The following is a 21,031-nucleotide window of genomic DNA, read 5'->3' as shown; positions in this document are numbered from 1 at the left end:
TTAGAGATGTAAATATGAACTCATTCTTTTAAAAATATACACATATATAGATATGTGTGTGTTTATATATACATATATGTGTGTATATACATATATACATGTGTATATATACATGTGTATGTATACACACATACACACGTTAGCAAAGCAGGTAATAGAATCTAAAAGTTTTGTTCTATGTGTACATGTCCCTGCTTTGTCCCCTTAAAGGACTTAAAAACAATGACACCTCAGTAGTAATGAGCATATCTTTTGCCCAAACTTAGGTTTCTAAATACATTTTCTATTAAAAGCTTTTCGCAGAAATGGCTAGTTCTAGGTGTGTGGCAGAGAAAGTGCAAGGTAAGCCTGAAACATACCGTGCTCAAAAGCAAGACATGTCAAAATGACACAGAAACCAATTTGAAGGGGCTCCCACTGGCCAAATTTGAGCTTCAAAAAGAATGATGATGGTAATGGATTTAACACTGAACAACAACAACGAAAGAATCTGTGAGTCTCTAGTAATACTAAAAAATGAGTGGGAACGTGATTTCTAGAAATGGACATGATTTGTACTCACACAGGTCCCTTTACTCATAGTCATGATATCTTTCAAATTAGGTATTGTTATTTTTAATTTACATATGAGAGAACTGATGCTCAGAGAAGTCAAGCAGTTTGCCCCACACCGCACAGTGAGTTCGTGGGAGAGCTTTCACTCTTCGGGTCTAACTTTTCAAAAAGAGCTTGTGCCCTTACACTAAATGGCATCTAAAAATGAGCTCATATAATAAATACAGTTGTATAACCTCCTTCGTGAATATATTTATTAATATTTTTCTACATTATTTTAATGGCAACATTGTCTATTGTATAGATTACAGTTATTGATTTAATCAATCCCTATTTGCTGGACATTTAAATACTTTTCAGTATCTTAATAATATATGCAACATCATGTTGAACATGGTTGTTTTCAAATCTATTCAGATCCTTTTCTTAGTATAAATTTTTAAACATGGAATTGCTGGATCAAAATGTTTAAAAACATTTCTAGCACCATAGGTATATATTACCACTTTGTCCAAACATTTTGCAACAATTTAGACTCCTAGCAGCAGTATGCAAGAGTGCTCATTTCCCTGAACCCTTGAAAACTTCTGATATCATCACTTATTAATAAAAAAAGTAGAGGAAAAAAAGTCATTTTGATTGGCAAGGTTATATTTCAGTGTTTTAGCTTACATTTTTAAATTACCACTAGGGTTGAACATTTTAAAATGTCACTGCTAACTTGCATTTCGTCTTTTGTGAGTTGCCTATTGATGTCTTTAGCCCATGTTTCTCCTAGAGGGGTCAGCTGATGTTTATTGATTTATCAAAATATTCGTATATTAAAGATATTTAAATATAAACTGCATATCTTAACAATGAGTAAAGAAAGAATCAAAATTACAATTTTAAACCATGAGGAAAAAATAAGAACTGAGAGACTGCTATATTCTCTTCCCACGTCTCCTGATATCCTGGCAAGACATTTCAGGAAATATTAAGAAAAATTTTAGACCTATTTTCAGGGGTTATATGAGGTTCAGTAAGTTTCCCACAGTGTACATTTCCTTAAAACAAAACTTGAGTCTATTTCAAAGATAGAAAATAAGGCTTTGGGCAACAAAGTGGTCAGGTTTAACACAAATGCTAAGAAGGTTGGGATAAAAAAGGAAAGAAATTGTAAAATCAATAGAAAATACATCGCATATATATGACTTCAGTTACATGTGACCCACTAATCCAATAAAATAGTGTCCATATAAAAAGATGTTTCTACTGATGTTCACATATTTTGAATTGATGGAGGGTGGTTATAGAGCTTCCAGTTCTTTTCTACTCACTTACCTAAGATGGACAAACTTAGTTTCAATAATCACTATGTGGGCAAAGAACACAGTTTTCCTCTATGCAAAACCAACTGGTTGGCATAAAAAATTAACCTCTAACTTTGTCCTCATTAACCCAATCTTGCACCTAAATTACTTCAGTGCTAATGTCGTTGGATGGGAGAAATGGATCACATCTTCTCTTGGTCCTGAATAAGAGGGAAGCTAGTCTCTGTGTGACCTGGAGCAAGCATTTCCTTTCTTTAAACTTTTGTGTTTCCTCTTCTGTAAAATGAGGAGACTGAACCAAACAGTTGATCTGTGGTCTCTCCTTTTCCAAAATAAGATTTTAATTTTAGAACATTTTTCGATCACAGAAAAGATGCAAAGATAGTACAGAGAATTCCCATACACCCCTCCCCTGGTTTCTCCTATTATTAACTTCCTGTAGCACCATGGCGTATTTGTCACAACTAAGAAACCAACATTGATAATTACTCTTCATTGAACTTGACACTTGATCTGGATTTTACCAGTTCTACCCCAATATCCTTTTTCTGTCCCAGGATCCCATCCAGGACAGGATATTACAGTCAGTGTCATGTTTCCCTAGCCTCCCCTGGTATGTCCTAGATGACCTTAACAGTTTTGAGTAGCACTGGTCAGCTTTTTTGCAGATTGGCCCTCAATTTCAGTTGTGCCGATATTCTCGTGTTGTGATGGGCATTATGGAGGAAGACCGCAGAAGGGCCATTGTCATCACATGATATCAGGGATACATGCTATCATGTATATGCTGTCACTGATGAGGTTAACCTTGGTCATGTGGCTGAGGTAGCATTTGCAAGTTTTCTCCACTGTAGAGTTACTTCCTCCCTCTTTTCCAAGCTCTACTAGTCTGTGGTCTTTTTGAGCTCTAACATACCATTATTTTATTATGTTACAGACATATCCCTTCCCTGCACAGATCAATTTACTGGAGTTGATCCATCACCCAGGAATGCATACTTCACTGGGTAACTCGGCTGAAAATTTCCTTGGGACCCATTTCATACAAAATACAGCTCTGTGAGAACACTCAGTTATGTTTCATAAAATGAGACTCCAACCACTTTCAGCTAATCTTTGTAGAAAGTACACTCCACTTAGAGTGATGGCAATTTTGCGAATCTTAAGGATGCTCTCATTTCTGGAAACCTTTTACAAAGGGAACCCAAAATCTACATCTTCCAAACCTCAGTGATCATCATGATGGAGGAAAGGAAATGAGCAGCTTTGGGGGATGTTGGTGGGGAAAGGAGAGAAATGAATGCCTGTACTAAATTAAGTCCAGAGTTTAGAATTAGAAAATTCCATGAGTTTTTTTGTTTGTTTTCATTTTATTCTGCTATGAAGCTGTGTGAGGATGGCTGCTGAAATTCTCTTACAGACCCCTCAGTCCCTCTACATTGCACTCACCAGAAAAAGGCAAACCACTTCTAGGACAGGAAAGCAGAGGGTACAGTGGGCAATGACATCCTTCCTCTGCTTCCAAGATGGTTTTGGAAAGGCTAGCTTGAGGGGAGAATTAACCAGGCGTAATACTAATGACTAACCTTTATTGAGCATTTATTACGTGCCAGGCATTTTTCTGGGTATCTTACATGTACTGACCTGTGAGGTCTTCACAAGAACCCTATGGAGAAGGGACTGTTATCATGCTAATTTAATGGTGAGAATACTGAGACACAGGGATTAAGTAACTTGCCCAAGGTCACTCTGATAACTGTGGCAGAGCTGAGATTTGAAACAAGAGTCCTTGCCCTTAACTACCACATGACAACTGCCTCCCTTTAGATAGACTATAAGCTCTAGGAGCAGTTACTGTTGTATTCTCAGAACCTACGGACAGTGTGTAATACATGGTAGTCAGCCGACAAATAATTATTGAATGAAAGGAAGAGAAGCCTTGAAGATCCTGGTAATGAATCAAGCCCAAACATGGGTGACTTTTTCCAGAAGTCCACTGTTCTGGTGCCACCTCAGGAAACCCAGAACAAACGGGGTCATTATAATCTCCTCCACTTTATTCTCTGTTTTCTCCCCCATCTGATCAAATCGTGTAAGGCAGCTATAGTTTTCTACCACTCATCTGTCTTCCATCTTCTCGTTTGTATCTCCTGAATCTCCAACCTCATACAAGCCCTGCTCCTTAATGCTAACTATGAATCATCAGGTAATGGAAAGTCGAGTCTTAAAATCTCAACATCCAGAAGTTTGCAGAAGAACACATACCATGTATCTGAGGCTATCATGACATGATGCAAAACCAGAAAAGTGAGTTTTAAAGCATCAGCTACCGTGGGTTGATGACATAAATAATGAACATATTTCCATTTTTATAATTTAAATACATACAGAGCAAATGTAAGAGGAGGAGAGAGCTTCTGTATAGGTCTGTTTCTCATTTCTCCATATTCACCAGGTTTGTTTCTCATTTCTGCATATTCACCAGTTTTATCTGGATCTTTTAAAAGAATATGGCTATATTACAAATAAGCACTCAAGCCAGCCATCAATAAGGATGAAATAATAGGCAGTAATTTGGACCATAGCGAAAGGGAGAATTTGCTGAGCAGAAAATGAAGTAAAATGGAAAGAAAAAGAAAATTTTAAAGAAGAATGAAAAAGTGCTGATTTGTGGCTAAATGGATAATTTTGCTGTATTATTCATTAAATGATTCTTTTTGAAAAAAATTTATCCTGTCATTATGCCGCTGATTCCTCCTGACTCCACAAAGCAAATAATAATACAAAAGTAAGTAAGACTTGAGTTATGGAGAGCACTTATTGGTGCTGTGACTTGAGATGAAAACACTAAATAATTGTGTCTGTCTGATAAGGAATACACAGATGGGCCCGTTATGCAACTGCAAATGGAGATCATATATTACACCTGTGATAAGGTACCCAAATAGACATGTTATTTATAAATATTGCTGCAGCCTGGGAATGCAAAATATAAAATACATAGTAAATGAAAGTTTTAAGATAATATAATATAGAACTGGGATATTAAAATGATTTATTACCTTGATAGAATCTTCTCTGGCCGTGATCCTGGATATAAAACTAAGACCGTACTAAGGCCAAAAAGGAAAAAAAAATGTCTGCCACAATACAGAATAATTCATTTCATTTAGGAAAGGAAAGGTAGGGGTTCAAACATGTGGCTCAACAAGAAAGGTGTCCTTGGTGCCTCTGGTTTACCACCTCAATCTTTTCATTTGGCATTGAATTTTACTGTTTCACCATGGCAGACTTGCAAAATGTGGTACGTAAACCAGATCAAGGAAAACGGACTTTTTTTTTTTTTTGCTTCTTTTGTTTAAATTAGTGAAGTCCTTTCTTTCAAAGGCAGTCTTAGCCCCAACACGACAGCTTTTCAGGCTTTCAAAAATGTTTGAGAGGGATCTCAAAGCCATATTGACTGCAACGAACCGTTAAGTATGTTTTATTTATGTCCATGGGGTAGAGCAATCACAAATAATATTTTTAGTAGAAAATGTATACATATAACCCCAGGAAAAAAAGAGAAAATGTGAATGAAACCTGCCGAAGCAAAAGTAAGGTGCCGTAAACAAACATGCATTGCTTACTTTATTTAGTTCTTGAAAAATGCTTCTCTGAAAACTAATGGTTTTCAATCTTGCATGTAATCTGGTTATTACCTGGATAAAACTAAGATCTGAAGGTAATTTATCAAAGGGCTATAGTTCACTCATATACCAATTTGATGTTCAATATAATGAAAATGGGATTTATTTTAAGATAGAAAGGTAACCTGGTTTCTGTAATGTTAGCAGTCACCGCATTTGATTCAAGTAGCACTTATTTCTGCAGTGATGTTCCTTATTGCAGAAGCATCTAGCTGCACATGACGTCCACTGAACTATCGGTCTGGTGAGATGGCTTCCCGTAGTAGTTAACTTGAAAGCCTGAAGTCATCAGGGGTCACCATCTGGGTAAGATAGTTGGCATATTTTTCAGGAAGGGAACTGTTCAACATACAAGTAGATCTGTAGCCCTGAAAAGCTTTGGAAGTAAAATGCAAAAGCAGTAGCATTCCCTAGCCTGAAGGAACATGAATCAAGATATGTGAGGAAACAGTGGGGGGAAAATGGCTGACAGAAAGGAAAAACAAACTATCTTGAAAAATATCACATGCTTTTAGCTTGGCACGATTTGAAACTTATGACATCATCTATTATGGGCAGGATTTTGTTTGTGAGACAGATTTCAAACTTTCTAAACAGGTTTATTTAGTAGAATTAGAAAGTAACACCAAAAAATTCTTGCAACAGATAGATACACCATCCTTTAGCTGAATATATGTATATTTCGAGATGCGAGATGAATGCCTTGAAAGCAAACTTATAGTGCAATTTCAAGGTTTACTTGTGTATTTAGTATCAAAGCCTAATTTATCTTGTTATTAAGTGGGTTTTAATATTGTCTAGAAGATAGTGGACACAAAATACCAAAAGACACAGAATAATATGAAAGGTTTCATATGTCCTGACAATACCATTATAAAGGTATTAATGATAGATTTAACTGCCAAAAGAGGTTCTTCCAAGCACCCAAATTTTTTTTTCAGATATTTTGAGGATAATTTTTGAGACCAATAGATTTCAAACTATGTCTCTGGAGTTTTGGGGCAACTCTTTTGGACCCCCAATCCCTTTCAATCAAGAGTTCTGTTTTATCTGTCTTATGTGTTTGGGGGCTATTCCTATTTAATTGCTGAATTGCTCTGCTGCTTTAAATTGTTCTGAAAAGCTTTATTTTAGACAGAAAGTAGTAATACAAGAGAATGTACAAAGCAACGCATCTATTCATTCAGCTTTAAAAAAAGGTTTGTTCATGGGGCACCTCGGTGGTGCAGTTGGTAAAGCATCCAACTCTTGGTTTCGGCTCAGCTCGTGATCTCACCATCCTGAGATCAAGCCCCGAGTCGGGCTGCTCAGGGTCTGCTTGAGATTCTCTCTCTCCCTCTGCCCCTCCTCACCGCACACACTCTCTCTCCTCTCTAAAATAAATAAGTAAATTTTTAGAGAAAACAATAAAAAATGGAAAAGTTTGTTGAGTACTTAGTATTTTTTATAACAACACATGAATACATTATCATTGTAAAAGATTCTAACATTACTATGAAAATGTTGAAGTTCCAGCTCCCCACTCTAAAGATCAATGGTTTGGAGTATAATCCTTCAGTTCTCTTTGTATGCATTTACATATGAAGAGATACATATTGTTTTACTTAAATGGGATCATCAGATGCATTGTTCTACAGTGTTTTTTTTTTAAATATTTTATTTATTTATTCGACAGAGATAGAGACAGCCAGTGAGAGAGGGAACACAAGCAGGGGGAGTGGGAGAGGAAGAAGAAGCTCATAGCGGAAGAGCCCGATGTGGGGCTCGATCCCATAACACCGGGATCACGCCCTGAGCCTAAGGCAGACGCTTAACCACTGTGCCACCCAGGCGCCCCTACAGTGTTTTTTATACAAACCTTAGAGCTCTTTTCATGTCAGTACGTGTAGGTCAACCAGGTGTGCTGATGTTTAACAACCAGCTCTCTCTGCAAAAAAAAAAAAAATGATTTGCACTGTTTGCTGGTTCCTGGAGTGTTCATTAACCCACCATGGGTGATTTCAACTACCATCGTGAAGTCAGTGAAGGTGGAATTGGGAAGACATGTGCACAGTTGGCTCTCGTAAACCAGTGTAAGCTGGTTACAGCACACCACTGAATCAGTTCTTTTTTTCTTTTTAGGCTTTTTATTTTGAAATAAATTTAGACTTACAGAAAAGTGGGCAGATGTAGCTCTGAATTTCTGTGTACCAGTCCCTCAGCTGCCAATATTAACATCTTGTATAACCATAGTACAATTATTAAAAGTAAGAGATTAACATTGGTATGATGCTATTAACTCGAGTTTAATACTGATTTCTCCAGTTTTTCCTTTTTTTTTCCTGTTCCAGGATCCTATCTAGGATCCCACATTGCATTTAATTGTCATATCTCCTTAGCTTCCTCCAATCTGACAGTCTCTTGAGATCAGTCCTTTTAATTCTTACATAAGATTTCATAGTATGGGTATACCACTCTCTCAGAGATGGATATATTAGTGGTTCTATTTTTTTTACTATATTATCAAAGCCATTGTGTTAACAATGCTATGTTGAATTTCCTTGTACATACTCCTTCAGGCACACATGTGATTATTTCTTTAGTAGATTCCTGGAAGTTGAATTCCTTGGTCAAGGAACATTCCCAATTTAAATCTTGATCCATATCACAAACTTGCTTTCTAAAGCTCCTTTACCACTTTATAGTCCCATCAGCAGTGTATAAGTAGAGTACCTCCTGACTACCAGGCACCAAGTTCGGTACCAGAGATAAAAAAAATTAAGAAGACATGGACCTTTCCCTTTGAATACTTTCATAATGATGAGGTAGACATATTAATAGATACCTTCAATATAACGTGATAGGTCCTTTGATAGGGTGCTAAAAGAGAAATATCCTATCTCTTTGTGAAATGTTCCAGATAGGCAAGATCAGCACTGGCCAATACAAATACAAAGCAAACAACATATGTCATTTAAAATTTCATAGTAGCCACATTCAAAATGTGAAAAGAAACAGTTGGGATTAATTAAAATTTCTATTTAATTGAATACATATCTAAAATATTGTTTCAGTATGTAGTTAATATAAAAATTATTCATTGGATGTATCCTATTTTTTCTTTCATAGTGTCTTCAACTCTGACTAGCTGCATTTGAGATGCTTGGTAGACACATGTGGCTAGTGGCCACCATGTTGGACAGTACAGACTTAGGTCATTCAGCACGGATTTCCTACTTCTACTTCTGAAACATTCCTATGGTCTCTCTCCCATATTCCTATGGAAATATTTTTGTCTTTTGAAGGGGAGTGGAATGAGGAAGCAGTATCAATTATAGATATTAATAGAGACCATCAGTCTTACTTAAGAGAAAAAGACCAACATCCCAACAGAGAGTGCAGAGAAGTAACTGCAAAAAGACTCGGAGCTTTCAGCCTAGAGAAATGTGCAGGTTAAGAAGAGCTTATTCTCCTAAAGTTAGCCTGCCTTGAGATCCAAGGTGCTTGGTTGAGTTTGGTGATTGGGCATGGTGAGATCCTCCATTTGTTACCTTTGTAATACATTTATAACTTCAGAGTGTAGTTTTGTGGAGTTGGATAAACCAAGAAGGATAATAATTACAAAATGTACAGGACTCAGCTCTAAGGAATATTTGTTAGGAGAGCAGTAGGGACTGCCATTCTTAATAAGTTGAAAGACATTATTCCTGGCATATCTGAATAGGCATACACATTCTTTCCGGCCATTGAATTTCAGTGAAGTGCGGCGATATGGGACTGGTACTCCTGGAGAGATCTGGGTCATGTCAATCTTTACTCATTGAGGATGTATATTTTTATATATGTCTTTAGGAAAAATAACTTTGACTTTGGGGCCAGGAGTACTTATATTAGACCTACTATAACCAGTATTGCTCATTTAGAGGTGTATGTGTGATTTTAGTTTTATTACTTTCCATTCACTTGTAAGGTTTATGAGTGACCAGTTTGTGAAGTTGGTTAGAGCACATAGATAACAGAATCATGGGTGCAATCCTTCAGTTTAAAAGTTTTCCTACCACTCTTCTTCCTGACTGAGTTCCATTCACTCTGGGCTCCACAGTGTTCCTCACACATTCCACATAAAACTTCAGGGTTTTGTGTAATTGCTATTCCTTCCTCCTGGAAGGGTCTTCAATTAAATATTCATATGGTTTCACTTCATTCAAAACTTGGTTCAAATATTATCTCCTCTGAGAAGGATTCCCCGACTGGTCTTACTTATTTTTCTTCTTCATAGCACTTATAACTAACCTGACATTATTTCATTTATTTGCTTCTTTGTTTCCACACAGCTATATCAGATTAATTATAGCATATGTATATTCATTGTCTGCATGACAACCCACCACCCTCTCATTGGAGTTCTGGGAAGGTAGAGATTTTTTTTTTTAATTTTATACACTGCTATAAACTTAGAAAAACAGTGCCTGGTACATGTAGGCACTTAAAAAATATTTGTCGAATCAATCTGTGAATATAATTTAATACTATCTGTTCATTACCAGCTATACCCTTAATTTTAGCAGTTGGCTTATAATGTTTATACTTGGGTTTGGGGGACTTGCCTCAAAATGTGGCTATAAATTCGTAGCGTAGATCTGGATGGGGATCCACTGAGGCTAAGGACTCTATCTTCATCCCGCATCCAAGGCTGATAGGCAATCAGTGTGTCCTGGTGAGGCTATATTGGTTGTTTATTTCCGATTCCCTATGGGTCAGCCAGTACCTATGATGCCCTGGCTGTTAATTTTTTTCTTTTTTGCCTTTGCCTGTATTCCCAATGTTCCCAGTGTGCCCAGCGTGTGCTTTGAAGATATTTGTTGAATGAATTAATAAGTGCATCCCCATAGAAAGTACTGCTGTGTCTTTCTAGTGATGTATTGTTATGTCCCAAAGGTCAACATAATTTAATGTTATTGGTCTTAATATGAACAAAATATTACTTATTTCTAATAGAACTCAAACACTGCAGTTATTTAGTTACCTTAGTCTACCCTGCACATACTTTTTGACTTCCTTTCTCAAATCAGCAGGGGGAGGTTCAGTTTGGAGGAGAAGAAAGACCATATAGCCTTGCTTTGGTACCCATAGTCTGTAGCAAGTAAGTTTACTTGCATTATGTATTCATACAAATATACATTACAAATAGCTTATTGCCTAGAAAAGACAAAGTAAACTCAAAAAATTATAAAACTTCCCCACCCTCAAGGGTGTTCTACTAAATGTGCCCACACCTCTTTATCTGTCTTGATTGGCTGGAAGCAGTCCAATTCATTCGATGGTGAAAAGTTAATCCTTGCCTTATTATTTTGAAGTCATTCGTAGCACATGCATTTTTTCTGTCATTTTTGAGTGCCCTCAGGAAACTGGCTTAACTTAAAGTATATAAAATATCCCCCTTGATCTTCAAAATGAAAACTATGCCTTTTGTTCTTTATGGCCAATCTAATTTCACAAAAGTAACTGAACCAAGGGAATCCAACACATTTTCAATATGGCTTCTAACATCCATTATATTCACATTATTTGGGGAACAGAGTAGACCAAATTTTCTAAGTAATAATAATAATAAGCCTCTTTAATTGGAGTATGTTAAACCAACCATACCTTGAGTCTTTTGCCGTACTATACCTAACTCAGAAGCACTATCATTTGAGTTTCAATGGTTTCCAATAATTGCAAGAGAAATTCATCAGGCAGCACTGGCCTTAATCCAAAGAAAAGGGTAGAAACCAATTAAATGCTTAAAAGTTTTAAGGATAAATTAGGAGGTAGGTGTTAGAAATCTCTAGCTCCAACTAAAAGTGGATGAATGATTTTTAAATAGGCTATCTGGCTAGCTTTCCTGTTCTTGGTTGCAAATCCATATACTGTATATGAGTATTAGACATACAAATTAGCCCCTTTCACTCTGCCTAGGAACGTAAAGGAAAATGTTAGATGGATTATGAACAGATTCGTTTTTTTTTTCCTTTTGGTAAGATTTGGTTGATGTTTAAAATTGCAATGAGAAAGCAGATAAAAGGATTTCCACAGCTTCTGTCCTAGTTATTGTTTTCTTGCAACATTATCTGCCCTCGGTGACCTCATTCACTCTCATAATGTCAGCTGTTGCCTCTGTGCATATATGATTCCACAGTTGTTCTAGCCTTAATACTTCACCAGAACTTCAAACCTCCAAAGCTCCTGGGTTGAACAGGACTCTCTGGACAGCCCATTGGTGGGTGCAACCCGGCACCTCCAAAGATGAATTCATTATATTTCTCCCATCACCCCACCCTGCCCCAAACCAACTAGTCATCAGCCAACAACTAGTTCAACTAGTCATCATCTCCAGCCCCAGTTATCTGTAGGTAGTGCTGGGCTAAGTGCAGAAGCCCTTAACTCTATTAATCATTGCCCTGTGCTTTCAGTTACTCAGGCTCAAAACCTAAACCTTGGATTCCTCCTTTTTCCCTCATTTTTTTCTATTCTTGCCCCCAGCACATTCACATGTGTGCATGAGCACGCAGGTGCACACACATACACACACACACAGTGGTTGCCAAACCCTGAGACAACATTTATGCCATTTCTCCTTAAGGAATCACCTTCTTGGCATTCCCACTGCCACTGCCCTAATTGAGACACTCATTATTTCTCACCTAGATTGTTGCAGTGCCATCCCAATTTGTGTTCTTGCCAAATCTTAGGCCTCCAATTCATTGTTCTCCACACTAGTATTGGATTTATCTTTCCGGAAAGGGTGCTCTGATGATATCATTTCTTTACCTAGAAACCATCAGTGCTCCCCATTGCTATCAAATTAATCTTCCTAAAGAAAACTGATCATAACACTCATTTGCTCAGAATATAGCAATGCCTCCCTGCTGCCTAATAAATTGAATCCAGATATCTAAGTGTGGCATTCAACGTCCTCCACAATATGGCCCTAATCCTCCCTTTGAGCCTCAACTTCCAATGCCATCTATATATAACTACACTCCAGCCAACCCCAGCAACTTCCTTTGCCTCAAATGCGTGCTGTGCTTTACAATGTCATATTTTCTTCCACCTGCCCCCCTCACCCTACCCATTGCTGTCACCTGTCAAAGCCCTACACATTTTTCGAGGTCCATCTCTAATCCTACCTCATTAAAGCATCCCTGATCTGCCAAGCCAATTTTAATCTGTTGTTCCTTTAAACCACTTCTTTTTTTTTAAGTTTTTATATTTTAATGCCAGTTAGTTAACATACAGTGTAATATTAGTTTCAGGTGTACAATATAGTGATTCAGCACTTCCACACAATACCCCGTGATCATCCCAAGTGCCCTCTTTAATCCTCATCACTTGTTTGACCCACCCCCCCCCACCTCCTCTTTGGTAATCATCAGTTCTCTAGAGTTAAGAGTGTGTTTCTTGGTTTGCCTCCCTCTCCTTCTTCCCTTTGCTTATTTGTTTTATTACTTAAATTCCACATATGAGTGAAATCATATGGTATTTGGCTTTCTCTGACTTATTTGCTCAGCATTATACTCCCTAGCTCCATCCATGTCTTCATGAATGGCAAGATTTCGTTCTTTTTATGGCAGAGTAATATTCCATCATATATATGTATCACATCTCCTTTATCCATTCATCAGTCAATGGACACTTGGGCTATTTCCATAATTTGGCTATTGTCAATAATGCTGTTTTAAACACGGGGTTGCATGTATCCCTTTGAATTAGCGTTTTTGTATTCTTTGGGTAAATAATTGAGTAATGCAATTGCTGGATTGTAGGGTTCTGTTTTTAACTTGTTGAGGAAATTGCATACTGTTTTTCAGAGTGGCTTCCTCAGTTTGCATTCGCACCAACGGTGTGAGAGGTTCCCCTTTCTCCGCATCCTCGCCAACACCTGTTGTTTCTTGTGTTGTTGATTTTAGCCATGCTGACAGGTGTGAGGTGATACTTTATTCCTAGGTTGCAAGGGTGGTTCAATATTCACAAACCAATCAATGTGATACAGCACATTGATAAAAGGATAGAACCATATGACCATTTCAATAGATGCAGAAAAAGCATCTGGTAAAGTACAATATCCATTCATGATAAAAATTCTCAACAAAGTAGGTTTAGAGGGAACATACCTCAACATAATAAAGGCCATGTGTAGAAACCCACAGCTAATATCATTCTCAGTGAGGAGAAACAGAGCTTTTCCTCTACAGTCAGGAACAAAACAGGGATGTCCACTCTCACCACGATTATTTAACATTGTAATGAAAGTTCTAGCCACAGCAATCAGAAAGTAAACCACTTCTTTTCTTTTTAAAAATGTTTTGTAAGGATTATTTTGTTTGAAACTAGAAAATAAACCATTTCTTTTAAAACAAAAATTCCTCTTCCCCCAGATGGCAGACATTGCCCATGTTCATTGTAAGAAGTATCAATAATACATAAATCCTAAAAAAGAAAATTAAAATCCTCCATAAGCCCCCATGTTGTGATCTTGTTGTTATATATCCTCCATAGCCCTTTCTCTGTCCAGATATCAACTTGTCTACACACACACACACACACACACACACACACATTATAGATCATGCTATTCATACTGTTTAGTAGCCTGATGTTTTTCATTTGATGCATCATAATTATTCCCATGCCAGTTCATAGTCTTCTGTAACATGATTTAATAACAATGTAATCTTCTATTATTTATACTATCAGTTATCTCATTAATCTCCTTTTGATGAATATTTAGATTGATCATAACTTTCTACTAGTTTTTAAATATTACAGTGGATAGCCTTGTAGTTTGTACACATTCATAATTAACTCAGAAATGGAATTGTGGGCTAAAAGGGTAAGCCAAATTTTAAGGTTTTTTGATAAATGGTGCCACATTACCCTCCACAAGGGTGGGGTTTTTCTTAATACTCTCATGAAGAGTATATGAGAGTACCCATTTTCCTGCACTCTGATCAACACACGTATTTTTTAATCCTCTGATAGCAGTTGAACCTGTATTGTGTCAATTACTGGGCATTATATAATAGTTATTTTAAACTTGTATTACTTCCAACTCCTACCCTAATAGGCATCTATATTTTAACATTTGTAGCAGCTATCATAGGAACTTATGCATATTAGGCACTCAGGAAACTGGCTTAGCGAAGGCCTCCCATGTTCTCACGATAGCCTGTCCACCATTGCTCTGCAGTTTCCATATACAAAGTAAGGTTCCACGACCAACGGAAATGGGAAAGGAAGGGATAACAGTGTTGAGGAGCAGCGACTAATCCCGTTGTGGTTGCTTCACTAGTACCCCAGTATCTATCACTGGGATAGCTGCAGCCTCAACATTTTAACAATAGCTACTTAATAAAAGTAGCTACATGTATGACATAGGTATAAACTCCAAGCTGCTTGGCCTAAGTAAAAGAAAACCGGTCACGGCATATTTAGGTGGACAGGGACAGCTGGTTTAGAGACCTTCTCAGCAAGTTTGGAATAAGTTCATGTATGGCTTGTTTTCTTGCAGCAGTGCATTTGTTCGGCCTGACTTGGCAGTTGCAACCAGTTGAAGGACAGCTCTATGAAAATGGAGTTAGCAAAGGGAACAGAGGGACCGAATCCATGGATACTACTTACTCTCCAATTGGAGGAAAAGTTTCCGATAAATCAGAGAAAAAAGGTACAGTGATCAAAATGATTGATTTATTGATTATTGATTACTTTTCTTCTAATCTGGTCATTAGAACCAAAGCTGGGATGGTTTCACTTCACATTAAATTTCATGATCACTCGAAAGAAGTACTCTGCGTGGACAGAATAAATACATGTAAATGTCTTATGAAAGCAAATTTTCCTTTCTCTAGTGCCTTGAGTATAAACCAATTAAACTTTTCAAATATGTAGGCAATTTTGAAAATAGATAAATATTTACAGGATGGAGGTTTCAATACAATGGAAATTGCATTTCGCATATAACTACCCTGAAGCAACATGGGATTTTGATTAAGTTCTCTGTGTCCGAGCCCAACGTTTATATATAACATTTTACAAAGGGTATATGGAAATTTCTTCTGTTTATAATAAGAACAAGCCTTTTATGCTTAATATAAGGGTGAATGTTTATGTCAAAGTGGGGGAACATGAATTTTTTTCTAGTTGGGGAACATGAATTCTTCACAGTTGGAGAAAAGAAAAAAGTACTCTGAGTACTGAATTGTTAAATTTAACCAACATAAGCTTGAGCTACCTGACTTATTTACAATAAATGTCACATACCAGCATTCCCAACATCTTATTCAATTGAATGATCTTAGTCTCAATAAATAAATATTGAAAATAGCTGAAAGTTTCTATTATGATTTCTCTTGAAATAGGATTCAGCACACAGGGACTCAAACAATGTAAAATTTCAGGATGTGAATTCCAAAAGCAGAAATTGAAAACAGAACATAGAACCAGCCCAATCCTAAATATTTTTAGGAGATCACATACAAACAGGTGAATGAATGAATGAATGAATGACCCAAACCCTACCCTGAAGAAACTTAAAATTTTATAGGGGTGATAAGACAGTCTTATTTTGGCCGATGAGTTACAAACAAGGTATTTTGTTTTGTAGTTGCTTGAGTTACTAATCTTTACTTGTGTTTTAGTTTCTTTGGGGGGTTATTTGTAGGGTTTGCTGTTTTGTTTTTGTTTGCTTTTGAAAATGTAATTCTGCTTTGGTCTATGCTTCAGTAAAAATTCATGCTTAGGTTTCAGGAGAACATTATGATTTGTCCTAGTTTTTGATTCACAATACAGCTTCCTTTATGTCCTCGTTTAGAAATAGTGTCTCTAGCCTGGGCTGACCTTTCCCAGCAATTCCACTGTTGCTGCTGAGAGGGGCTGAGGGTCAGAGATGACAGAGGAAAGGGTCTGAGTACACTTGGACTCAGGCTTTTTCTCTCTTATCGTCTTTCCTACTCTTTGATTCCCTTATATGTGCAAGTGCAAGAGCCACCATTTGGTGCCTAGGGATTCTTGCCATTCACACTTGAAAATCATGAGTTATCTGTTTGAAGAAAATGAAACACGCAAGACAGAAGGTCATCACATAGTCGTTACCAGAGCATGTTCATTTGTTTACTCTAATTCAGATATCTGTAATTCCCTTCCACAAAGCACAGTTGACACTTGAACAACATGGGTTTGAATTGCCCAGGTCCTCTTCTCTACAGATTGTTTTCAATAAATACAGCACAGCACTGGAAATGTATTTTCTCCTCCTTATGATTTTAATAACATTTCTTTCTTCTAGCTTACTTTATTGTGGGAAAACAGTGTATATAACATGTAACATGGGAAATCTGTGTTAATCAACTGTTTATGTTATTGGTAAGGCTTCTGGCTAACAGTAGCCTATTAGTAGTTAAGTTTTGGGGAGTCACAAGTTATACAAGGATTATTTGACTGCATGGGGTTGAGAGGGAGGGGATGGGCTTCCCTAACCCCAGTGTTGTCCGGGGGTTAGCTGGAGTTTGCTGATGATGACTGAAATATATTGCATAATTAACCATGTGCCAAGAATTGATCTGGGCGCTTCACATGTATTATATCATGGAGGTAACATTATGGACCTCATTTTCCAAATTAAAAAACAGAAGCACAGAGAGGTTAAGTAACTTGCCCAAGGTCACAGAGCTAGAAACTGGTGCTCTGATTTCGGAGCCTTATCTCTACACTGTACTGAAATTAACACACAAAACGTATATGAAAACCACAAAAGACACTTTATCCAATGAAAGCAAAGCCCCAGAGTCTATTCATGATGGCTTTTAGAGAAATGCTATACAGCCATATTTTAATGTGTTGTAATGAGTTTCATAAATGAAAAACTGTTTTTAAGTTTCTGCTTGGTTATAACAACAAACAGTCCAAACCAATTCCAGTTTAATACTTTATTAAGAAAAATCGTTAAGGGTTGATGCCATATATACCAAGTTGTTATCTTAAATGACTTTCTGTGGCAGTGTGAATAAAACCTGAACTGTAACTGTAACTGTAACTGCTGTGTTAGGTCTTCACTGCATATCACTCAGCAAGTAAAAACATAGCTCCTGCTTTGTAATGCCATGTGTATACTAAACCAAACCTTGTGGAAGATGTGATATACCTAAAAGGATATTTTCAACTGGTCAGCTGTATCCTGTTATGATTTTCTAGACATCACACACCCCATAAATACAATTGTAGAAGCTTGTCTTAATGATGCTGTGTGCGTTAAAATATAAAACTAAAAACCAGATAATCCTTTTTACATTGTTCTCCTCACACCCCTCGAGGACTGGGCATTGTAGTGCTGTGGTTAAGATCCTGGACTCTGGAGTCAGACAGATCTGGCTTTGAACACTGACTGTGTCAGTTCCTGGCTCTCTAACCTCAGGCAATGAATTGGTACAACCTTGCTGAACTACTATCCTCATCTGCAACACAAAGATGATAATAATAGTACCTGTCTCATAAGTTGGTCTTGAGGAACAAGTGAGATGATGGTTGTAAAGCACAGTGCCAGGCACATGGTTAAATTTAGCAGTACTTATTATTGGACCAACTGGTAATTACCTTGAGTTTACTGACATCCGGTTAGGTACTGTAGATCCTGCTTCGAACTTCTATCAGCTTCCCCACAAAAGATGGCCTTCTTGGGATTTAAATGTTTTCTCCTTTTAAAGTTTGATCTCTCTTTACTTCACAGTTTAACATCTATTATTTTGTAATCATCATCACCTTCATCGTCAAAGTGATGGATAAATAGAATGGCACTGTAAAAAAAAATCACATTCTGCTGGAATTGGTTCCCCATTAGCAGTAGTTATATATATCTACTTCTCCTTAGGAGATTAAAGAACTTTCTCACCACTTAGTTTTCCAAATGAAAGAAAATAATATTTGATTATAGACATTTAGCCTGCTAAGGTTTTATTTTTGAAATGTACTTGAATAATTTGAATTTAATTTCAAAAGGAAGAAAAAAGTCACAATCACATATTGGAATGTACCAGGAAAGCCAGCTGTCGGTTGTTCAGTAAACATTTATAGAATTGAAAGCATTATACTAAAACAGCCCCAACTACCTTAAAAGCCTACAAGCTAGTCATAACTCTTTCTCTTTAATAAACATCATGTAACAACTGCTTTAAACAGCGCAGGGGATAGAAAAAAGTAAAAGACTTAGTCCCAGACCTGTCACATAACATCCATAAATTGAACTAAAAATAATTACAATGTAATTTATCAACTAATATGGAATGTTAAAATCCTAAACATTATCAAATCCAATGTCTTTTTTTTAAGATGAAGAAACTGAGATCCAGAAGGGTCAAGAACACACAGAGAGATCTGAACTAGAACGAGGACATTTGATTCCACCTTTTCTGTTTTCTCATCTGTTATTGAAATAATATAACACAAACTAAACATATAAATTGCTAAAGAGTTTTCTAAGGAAGTATCAAAGACAAAAACTGCATAGGTAGGGAAATTGATTTTATTCAGGCTATTGCAATAGGGAAAGCAGTCCAGATCGAAAGATCAGAGTGTCTGAGCAGAATGGATTTTGCCTTAGACTTTTCTAGGAGGAGTAGATAAGGAACATGTGGGATGATTTACATTTGGGATTGTCTTGTACTCAGGGGAAGTCTCAGTCAGTCAGCTGAGCCGGAAATGTTTATGTCCACATCTAGCTAGTTGAATGGGAACAAATAATTGTAATCTTAGCTGATTATTTATGAGACAAAGAACAGGCAACTGGACGGTCTGTCTCTGGTCTTTCAGCAGGCTCCAGCAAAAGGGGAAAGGTCCGTCTTTGGCCTTGTTACAGGTCAACAAAGGAGTCTTCTGCAGTTCTTATGGGAGCTGTGAGAAAGGTGGACAGAGACCATATCTAATAAGTCATAGGGGAAGGGGTTTTTAATGGAGTTGTTTTTGGGTTTTGTTTGTTTGCTTTGCTGTAAGCCATTTCCTAAAACATAAAAGAGTGAGAGGGTTTTGGAAAACAAATGTTGGGAGGATTTCTTCACTAGCAGTTTTCCAGGAGCGTAGGGCTCAGATAAAGTCCAACATTGTCAGCTGTCATCAGAATAAAGACGTTTATCGGGTAGTTGATGGTACTGAATTCCTGCAGGTTGGATGCCAAAATAGAGCACAGGAACCAAAAGGGTGGATGGGGAGACAGAGCTAAAGGATACTCAAGTCAGCCTTTATGTCCTTTATAATGTTTGCAAAAGTCTGGCCTTGGGGGAAAGTGGCATTTCTCTTAAATTCATTCTATAAGATCTGTCACCACAAAGTTGAAGGGGGGGAAAAAGGTATTTTCTAGTTCAATGTCTGCTGGATATATGGCCATAGAAACAACATGTAGCTGATTGATGTGACACAGCCTACAGCCTGTCCTGAAGATGCTTTAGCCCAGACCAAGCAATGACTAGAGCTTCACCTTTCTGGGCTCCAGTTTCTTATCTGAAAAAGGAGGGAGTTGGCTTTGTTCGGGTTGAAAAATAATTTTTCCTCTCACCTACTAGGTTCTTGGCTGAGGCACCCACCCACCCCTGCTGTACTGAAAAAGAAAACAGATTAACAGGAAGGAGAAAAACAAGTTTAATAACTTGTACGCCCCCCCTGCATACACAGGAGAGACCCAGGAAAACAGAGTAGCTCCTGGAAGGGCCCAGGCCGCCACCTTAAATACCATCTCCAGCTAAAGACAAAAGATGTTGGGGGTGCGGGGAGCCAGTTATAGGAGCCGGTCAGGCCAAGCACAGTGAGCTAGAGTATGCTTGGTAGGCAGCTTTAAGTCCTCTCCTCCACTGATAAGAGTTTCTAGAGATTTATGCACATCTTCCTGGTACAGAGAGGGAGACACCCTTACAGATGGCGATTTCCCTTATAAATGTCAATGTCCCGACAAAAGGGGAACTTTTACACGGTTTTCTTATGTCTGCTGTTTCTTCAAGATGATCCTTACATCAAAGAATCATATTGTGGGATGGCAAATTCTGCTCTCCTTCAGCTTTAAAACTTTCAGGGAGTGGAAGAGGAATACAGTGGGCAGGGAAACACATTTTGCAAATTATATCTTACCCGAAGCACAAATGAAAGATGAAAGCCACATCTCTCCAGATAAAATGGAAGGGGGGGGTCAGATTCCTGTCACACTTCCCCTGCCTTCACCTTTTCTTTCTTTGCCCTCCATTCTCCTCCCAGCTGCTAAAGCTTTGACAAACAAGGGGTGATGCTCTGTGGGACTGGCTTATCTCTAAGGTCCCCTCCAGCTGTGTACATTATGAGTCAGTGAATTCGAATTCTGCAGTTAAGGAAGAATAATTAGCCGTTCTGAATAAAAGTGGACCTATTTTTGCAAAAGGCGTGTACACTCCTGGAAAATGGTTGAAACGTATGTCTGTAAAATGTGAAAGCCACTTTGCCATT

The 21,031-nt window shown here is 37.5% G+C and overlaps 1 protein-coding gene across 2 annotated transcripts in view; it reads left to right on the top strand.

Annotated features, from left to right (window-relative positions):
- The window catches only part of TENM1 (teneurin transmembrane protein 1), a 759,525-nt gene that overhangs the window by 465,899 nt on the left and 272,595 nt on the right, over positions 1 to 21,031 (top strand). For both annotated transcript variants that reach the window (XM_044391612.3, XM_057314228.1), the window contains one exon: positions 15,090 to 15,242. In XM_044391612.3, coding sequence (XP_044247547.1) covers positions 15,090 to 15,242 — 153 coding nt within the window. The remainder of the gene's footprint in view (positions 1 to 15,089; positions 15,243 to 21,031) is intronic.

The sequence above is a fragment of the Ursus arctos genome, chromosome X (assembly GCF_023065955.2).
Source record: "Ursus arctos isolate Adak ecotype North America chromosome X, UrsArc2.0, whole genome shotgun sequence".
NCBI lineage: Eukaryota > Metazoa > Chordata > Mammalia > Carnivora > Ursidae > Ursus > Ursus arctos.
Note: the sequence above shows the minus strand (reverse complement) of the source record. Positions and strands in the feature narration are given on the sequence as shown.